The sequence below is a fragment of the Myripristis murdjan genome, chromosome 1 (genome assembly GCF_902150065.1).
Source record: "Myripristis murdjan chromosome 1, fMyrMur1.1, whole genome shotgun sequence".
Lineage (NCBI taxonomy): Eukaryota > Metazoa > Chordata > Actinopteri > Holocentriformes > Holocentridae > Myripristis > Myripristis murdjan.
The window spans coordinates 30,034,600-30,042,524 of NC_043980.1; the positions used below are offsets into that span (position 1 = coordinate 30,034,600).

General features: G+C 42.5%; 1 protein-coding gene across 1 annotated transcript; it reads left to right on the forward strand.

Annotated features, from left to right (window-relative positions):
- Positions 1-156: 156 nt before the first annotated feature.
- On the forward strand, positions 157-7,415 carry afmid (arylformamidase). Its single transcript, XM_030050244.1, has 11 exons — positions 157-404; positions 1,443-1,533; positions 1,839-1,943; positions 3,018-3,066; positions 3,177-3,262; positions 3,404-3,476; positions 4,428-4,525; positions 4,730-4,808; positions 5,051-5,186; positions 5,712-5,816; positions 6,419-7,415. The coding sequence occupies exons 1-11, from the start codon at positions 375-377 to the stop codon at positions 6,446-6,448; spliced, it is 882 nt and encodes a 293-aa protein (XP_029906104.1). The 5' UTR covers positions 157-374; the 3' UTR covers positions 6,449-7,415.
- Positions 7,416-7,925: the final 510 nt, after the last annotated feature.

A 7,925-nucleotide genomic window follows, 5' to 3' on the forward strand; every position in this document is an offset into this window, starting at 1 on the left:
TTTCTGTAAAGGCACTATGAAGTGCAAAATGAACAGCACTTTTCGCCTCAGTGTGTTTTAAAGACACTGCCTGATCTCTCTCTCTCTCTCTCTCTCTCTCTCTCTCTCTCTCTCTCTCTCTCAGATCCACACATGTAAGAGAGCGCACCGTGGCAGTAATCGCAGCTCAACTGTGTTTTAGAGATAGATAGGCCTATAATCATGCAGACGGTGTGTCGGGTGTGTCTGTGCCTGCAGAGGAAAGAGGCGGAGGCTGCTCGAGTCACTGACGTGATTGATCTTCATTGCTCAACACGAAGACCAAAGTACAATGCTGATGTGCTGCCTGAGCCTGGGAGTCAGTCAGGAGGATTTCAGTCACTTCGACAGATACAATGACGCCTTGGACTGATATGAAGAAAGATGTAAGCCCGTTATCTGCAATTTCTCACTCTGGGGGGGTGATGTCTTTCTTTCGGTTCATATTTTCCTCCGATGCAATATTTTTTTTTTTTTGTCATTCACTGGAGGAATGTTTTCTCTGTCCTCTCCGCTGGCTCATTCCCACAATTGTTGGAAATAACAACTATCACATTAGGATGAAAATGGTTGTTTGAAAAACTGAGTGTTAAATTGTTGATTAGTCATGTGCAGGTTTCTGTGGTGCGTTCACTGTCCGGACGATGTTACCCTGCCAGTCAACCAGCAGTCACCGAGCTATTTCTGTGTCTTTGCATGGACAAACATTATTTCTCAAGTTCAAATCTCATTTTAACAATAGGCAAGCCCATACATTGCTCATTACTTTAGCTACTATAATGGTCTACTTTTGTCAGGACAGGAGATTGAGATGATTCTCAGTTACAGTCACTGACCTGTATGTCTGGCTTCACGTGTTGTTAAGGGTTAGGGTTAGTGTTCCTCATTCTGTTAATGATCGCCTTTGCCAGTGAGCGCACAACCACAGCCTCACATAGTGGGAGATACGCCCTGCACCTGGGAACGTGGTAATAAAAGTTGCTGAGATGAGACGTTTAGGGGGTGGAGAGGAGCTGAGTGAGATGTGTCAATATTGAATTTCATGTCACGCATGGGTCATCTCCATGCTTTCACTCCACTGTGAGGCTTGATTCCTAAAATATCGCATCAGACAGTTCGGCTGCTTTAAGGGCTCCATAGCAAAAGCGGCACTTGAATTGAATGAAAAATTGTGTGGAGGCAGGTGCTTATGTGCTTCACTCGAGCGCACAAATATTCCAACCATTTAAAGTCTCTGGCAGGCTCGTTGAGGCAGAGGTGGGCTGCGCCTGTCTGTCGTGCGGGCGCTGGGCAGCAGAGGGCGCTGTTTACCATAGCGGCGGTGGCGTTGATGACCTGACGGGACTGCCTTCACCAGCTGGTGGAGGGTGAGTCGGCTTGTATGGCCGCCCAGCTGACAGCTCTGTGTCCTCTCCGCCCGTCAGGAGCTTGAGAGGCAGTACTCCCCCAGCTGCTGGTCGCACAGGATGTCGGCAGACGACGTGATCAAGGCCCATGTGGCGGCTCTGAGACAAGGTTGGTGTGTGTTGGGGCTCAACTCCGCCATAACACAGTCGTCCAGTTGAGGTGACGAAGGGACAGCGCTGTTGGGATCAGCATACTAGCTGAGATCTGTGAGAATGGGTGGCTCACCGGACGGGTTTGTCTGGGTTTTGCTGCTGAATCATTCATGTCTGCGTCGACTGCTTCATGCTCTTGTATTGTGTGTGTGTGTGTGTGTGTGTGTGTGTGTGTGTGTGTGTGTGTGTGTGTGTGTGTGTGTGTGTGTGTGTGTGTGTGTGTGTGTGTGTGTGTGTGTGCGTGCGCGCGTGTCCGTCCAGGTACAGAGCGCGCCCGTGGCCTGGCCCAAACTTTGCTCAATGTGCCATATGGGGAAGGAGAGGGGGAGAAGCTGGATGTCTACATACCCAGCACCACCTCTCTGGGTATGAGCTGTGTGTGTGTCAAGTTGTTTTTGAAGGAATTAGTGATAGCAAAACATGTGTGGACCTTGAATTCACACACTTCACTAATCAGAGATCAGCATTTGAAAGAATGGAACAAAAGTTACTTTTTTGCTCAATACATTTTTCAGGTAGAAGTTTGTGATTACCTGGCGATGTCTGGCTTATACTCATCAGCATACACACATCAGTCAGCATCACTTGAGACCTTTACTTTTCACTTAGAGCCACTGCAGTCACTCATTGTGATGCATTTTTCCAGTGCTAGAGGCTGATGTAATAGCGCTCCCTGAGATGATGAGAAATCTTGTGGTAAATATTTAAGAAACAAACCTCACTAGGAAACACAGGGATATCTTTACAAAAGTGAGGCTTGTACAATGAAAACTGTGTGTGTGTGTGCTTTCTTTTGTTTTTCCGATTGCCTGGAACAAACAAGAAACAAAAATATGGCCTTAAACAGCTCTTCTGATTGGTCGTGCAAGCATTGCAAGCATTACAGAGCTGTCACTCCCTTTCTGCTCTTATACCAGCTGTTGGTTGAAAATGTATATCCCCAATAAAGTTATATATCCAGGATAAAGAGGTACATAAAGTTTTGGTTACAGATTACAGTATACCTTCTATTGGAGTTGCTGGTGGGTTTCCAATAAAATCACTATAAGCTCTGCAAAAACTTCCTGATCTACAGGTAGCAGAGGAGAAACTGATGGCAGCATGGTCAGCTTCAGAGATGCACCAGAGAGGCTGCAGCAGCAGATTTGAGAAGTTATGATCACAGATTTACACAAGGAAAAACAAACAAACAAACAAAAACAAAAAAAAAAAAAACACAATTGGGTCTATTCCATTCATTCAAATACTGACTTGCTCATTTGCAAAGTTTCGCTGTGAAATCAAATTTCTGTTACAGTGGGTTCTTAGAGTGTAAATTCAAACATTAAAAGTTCTCTGTTGTTTTGCTACTATAATACCTTTATGCAATTTCATGCTATTCCCCCATGATTGTCTGGGGAAACTAATATGTCATAACTAATAGGTCTCCCTCTGTTTTAGACGTCCCCCTGGTTATTTACCTACATGGAGGTTACTGGCAGTTTCTCAGGTACAATATTCTGCTCCATAAAGCCTCTACAGTATGAAGTAGATATATATATATTCTCTGGTTGTAGTTCTCATTCAAGTTGTGTATGCTGAATCTGTATGTACACACAGTAAGGAGGAGTCTGGATTTATGGCGGTCCCATTGGTCAGTAAAGGCGTAGTGGTGGTTGCCGTCGGCTACGACATCGCTCCCAAAGGTACAGTCCTGGTGAAGTCTGACATATGAATGTTTCTCTTGGTCCCTCTAATAGGGATCACCTCGAGAAGGTTGTAAAAAATGTATCATTGTGCCGGGAATATCAGCCCCTTTCCCTGTGGCCCTGTCACTTCCTTTTCAGGGAACATGGACTTAATGGTGTCTCAGGTGCGCAGGAGTGTTGTGTCCGTCATTCAGCAGTATTCTCACATCAGGTATCCATGCTTCTGGTCTTTTATTCCACCTCACAATCCCCCACTTAAGGGCAGCTGATCTGAATTCATCACCACGTCATAATACAACTCTTGCTGTGAAAAGTATAAGTACCACAGGCGACCATTGTAAATAAGCACACAGTTTTTAAAGCAAAGCACATGCTGTGGGTCATTTCCTGCATGCAAACTGGTAGCACAAGATGAAAGGGCATCTCTCAAGGACACTTGCCAATATGTGGCATGTTGCACTGCGGAGATTAGAGGATTGAAGTCAGGCTTTGACACTTCAGGCTTGACATGTTCTCTTATCCATTTTCTTGTAAGCACTCCTTTGGTACTGCTATGCTACTGTGCGAATGTTTTTTTTTTTCTTCTCCCTTATGGCTCTGTTGACTTTGTGTTGTGGGTATCAAAGAAAACTCAGATCAGTCAGTTAAGTGTAAGACACCACTCTGGTTTATTTATGCACTGTCAATCTTAACCACAGTTTGCAGCACTTGTAAAAAAATAATTTTCTACAAATCATGCTTTTAGTCAAGCAGTATCTAAGTAAATCTAAGTGACTAAGTTGCATTATTGTCAGATTACAGTAATTAGTAAGTATGAATGTTGTTCACACCTAAGGCTGGTTTTACACACAGCCACTTTCATATAATTAGCATTCAGGTTGCAAATTACATTTTTATTGTCACTGAACATGCTGAACATGCCAAACGCAATTTCTGATTTTCATAACTCCAACACAACAAAGCTGCAAGGAACTGCAGTTACATTCAGGTTACATCATGTAAAGTTGGCCAAAGCTGTGAGTTATCATCACCCAACCTGAACAGTCCTCTCCCCCCTGTTCAGACAGAGCTAAACACCATCAGCACAAACAGTACATGTAGACTGTGAGACTGGCACAGAAACTGCACTTCTTGTTCATGGCTGATCTCTCACACTCCCCAGTGGTCTGTACCTGTGTGGCCACTCCGCCGGCGCTCATCTGGCTGCCATGGTCCTCTCCACAGACTGGTCGCAATACAACGTCACTCCTCAGATCAAAGGTGAGGTCCACTCGATGAGATGGCTCGGTTTTATTAGGATTCACTGAGGACATCCTGAGGAGGCAGAGATGTACAGAGATGAGTGTTTGAAACACAAATGGTGTGCAGCTGATCTTGTTTTTCTCTACACTCTCTTTTCTCTGATGGTGCTCTCCTCCTCCTCTGCTGACCTTTTGTGAAATCCACGTCTTCTGTCGTCTCCAGGTGCTTTCCTAGTCAGTGGGATATACGACCTCCTGCCCATCCTGTCTACCTACGTCAACGAGCCTTTGAAGATGACAGAGTATGTAAAAAATGATGCCGTAGTAATGTCAGTGACAATGACTTTACTGTGGACAGATTTCTGTGTACACACGTTTATGTATGTGCATGTTGTGAAACCATTCTCTTTGTGAAAATCAGACAGTGCATTTATGCTCTTCCTCTCCAGCTCCTTGTGTGTGTGTGTTTGTGTGTAATTGTCGTCTGCTAGTGTGTCAGTGCCAGTCAGTGACTGCAGCCTCTCCCCCTGTCTCCTGTCCACAGGGAGGTGGCAGTGAGGAACAGCCCCAGCAAGCTGGTCCCTCAGCTCAAGCTCTCCTCCTCCAGCTGCCACATTGTTGTTGCTGTGGCGCAGAACGACTCCCCTGAGTTTCGCAGGCAGTCGGAAGATTACTACAAAGTTGGTGATCCTACAATATTACAGAAGGAATTGTTTTCTCTCACTTGATTATACCTTTACTGGTCTTCCTATGACCCAAGTTAAAGGTCAATGTAGAGACTGTCTTGTGTATTCTTTGGTGAGCCTCAATAAGATAAAATGGTTTTAGGATTAGAGTACACACATGGTGTCTATAAAGTGATAGTCACTGTGTTGTATATTTCTAAGCCCATTCTGGAGACAATCTGTCATCAGTGGAGAAATATGTGGCATTCAGTTTTGTTATCCATCAAGTTCTTAATCTCTTTTCCCAAGATTTGCTTGTCAGTGACACAAAACGTAATTAAACAGGTTGTCATTCAAGAAGTGATTGTTACAAAGCTGCTTATACCATGCTGAAGATATTTGTCACTGCAAGGGTGTCAGACTTTTGTTAACATTTCTCAGTGTCACACTGACTTGTGATGTGTATTGTGATTTTTATATGAAACTGAGACAAAGGTTTTTTTTCCTCTCACTACTTGTCTCTTTCCTCTGTCCTTGAAGAGTTTGGAAGCAGCAGGACTGACTGTTACGATGGAGGATGTTCCCAACACCGATCACTTTAATATCATTGAGCAACTGATAAATGGGGAATACCACCTGACACAGGTACATTATACTCACAAAACCCAGCCACTTTAAAGCATATCTCTTTTTTGCTTTTTTTTTTTGGTAACCTATAGCTTGGGCGATATTTTTTATCTTATAAATTTTTCAATGGGTTCTGTAGAGGATTTTTGGTTTATTTTTTCGTTGACAGGTGAGGCCTAAATTTTGTCAGCATGTCTCCTCTACAGATTACATTATTACACTTAGCTTGTCACCCCTGCAAGTTGGTTTTGAAATGGTTTGGAGCTGAACATAAATGGTGTGTAGAAGTCGAGAAGTTAGTAAAAAAATAAAGGAGTAAGATGATGCAGTCTGGAGTTGTTTTGTTAATGAATGACTTACTTTGAGGCTTGAGGCTGAGCTTGAGGTTTTAGTGTAGCTCTTAGTTCAAGAAACCTTAATATTAACTCAGATTACCAGAAAATCATGCTGGACACAGTCTCCTTCATCTCAGCAGTGCTGGATATGGCTGCTATGAAGCTGCATTAGCTAATTTGCTGTGTGTATTTAGATATGGTACAACTCCTTTCATTTTTGGGTGAACTGTTTCTTTTAAACTAAGAGAAACTGATGGTATTTTTAATCTCTTCCTTCCTTTGTAGCTCCTCTTGAAGATGATGGGGAAGAGCTGAGAAGACGGGTCTCATTTGCCATCTAGTATCAACGTGTACACCTCCGAACAATCATAATGCACTGCTGATTTCTGCTAGTGGTAAAATACGCATTATTTCAGTGTCGTAGTATGGTACATTTACAATGCCCATCCATTTTGGTCGATCAAAACTAAGGTGGCATGTGTTTGAGTTGTTTTGGCATTCTGTTTCTCTCACCATCTAGCCCACAGAAGTCCTTTACTGTTGTCGCTGCTGGTAGAATATGCAGTATCACACATCAACTTTTTATGACCCAAACTATATTAACACAAGCTGGGAAATTGTGTGCCTGTGCAGGTACAAGGGCGATGATGACCGCAGGGATATGATAGTGAAACTTGCTCATACTCAGTTGCCAGCTAGTTATTTAATCTTCATACTGCACAATTTTGTTGACAAGACCTATTACACTGACTTGACACTCATTACTCACTATCATATTAACATCACACGGTAGAGAATGGGATATTTTTGATGGTTTGTTTTGCATATTTCCTTTGTTTTAAGGGTTGATCCAGTCGGACTGTGACAATCTACACCAATAGCTATAAGTACATGGGAAGAATGAAAATAGTTAAGACTAACGACATGCCAACCAGTGGCATGAAGTGAATGTAGCATTTTACTGTAACCTCCACAGTGCAGGTATTTCAGCCAGGGAATCTGAATGATTATGTTAAAAGTGTCATCCACACTTGCTAATGTTAATAACGAATGCTGTATTTTTGCACTTTTAATTTCACTCTTGTACGAGACTGTCAATATGAAGATGGATCTATATTTTTTAAAGAAGCTGGACTTAATTATCACAGATGAACATTAGAATGATACTTGCTGCCCACATTGTAGCATCTCAATTGTTTACATTATTGTTTACGTAAGTAGTGCAGATTAATCATTAATTACTGTAGGAGATTATAAATCACATAATAAATGTTAAATCTGAGACTGTGTTGACTTTCATGAAAAACTCAATCTTATCAGCATGTGCGGTTGAAACTGGAGGTTTTTGATTATCCTATATTCATATACCTAGTGACTCATTATAATGCTCTCAAATAAGATCCCACCCTCAAACACTACAGAAACACTTGTCCCACCTGCATCATCTAAAAGCCATCTCCCATGTTTTGAGTGACAGCAAGACCCACTTCTAAAATTTAGTGACATGCCAAAAGCCACTTTTGGATTTCGCTCTTGCCTCCACATTTTATTTCAAGGACTCCCAAATAGATATGCAAAAGATTTTTCTCCATCTCAGATTAAATTTGTGTTGTTAAATATAGTGTAGACGTGCACACCTGTCAGTGTAACAAGTGGCAGCATAATTGTATGGATAGTGGAGCCTGTTACTGACCACTGAGTAAACATAAGTCTCTTGTTATCAATGACAAAACTGTTAGCTGCAAGAATAACTGAATTATTCCCTCATCTGGCTGGGGATCCCCTGGCTCCT

What these genes read in the sequence shown, in the direction of transcription:
- afmid (XM_030050244.1), top strand. Translation starts at nt 375, where the DNA reads ATGACGCCTTGGACTGATATGAAGAAAGAT. An exon ending in GGTTACTGGCAGTTTCTCAG is followed by an intron (nt 3,067 to 3,176) that starts GTACAATATTCT and finishes ATGTACACACAG; the next exon opens with TAAGGAGGAGTCTGGATTTA. An exon ending in GAGCCTTTGAAGATGACAGA is followed by an intron (nt 4,809 to 5,050) that starts GTATGTAAAAAA and finishes TCCTGTCCACAG; the next exon opens with GGAGGTGGCAGTGAGGAACA.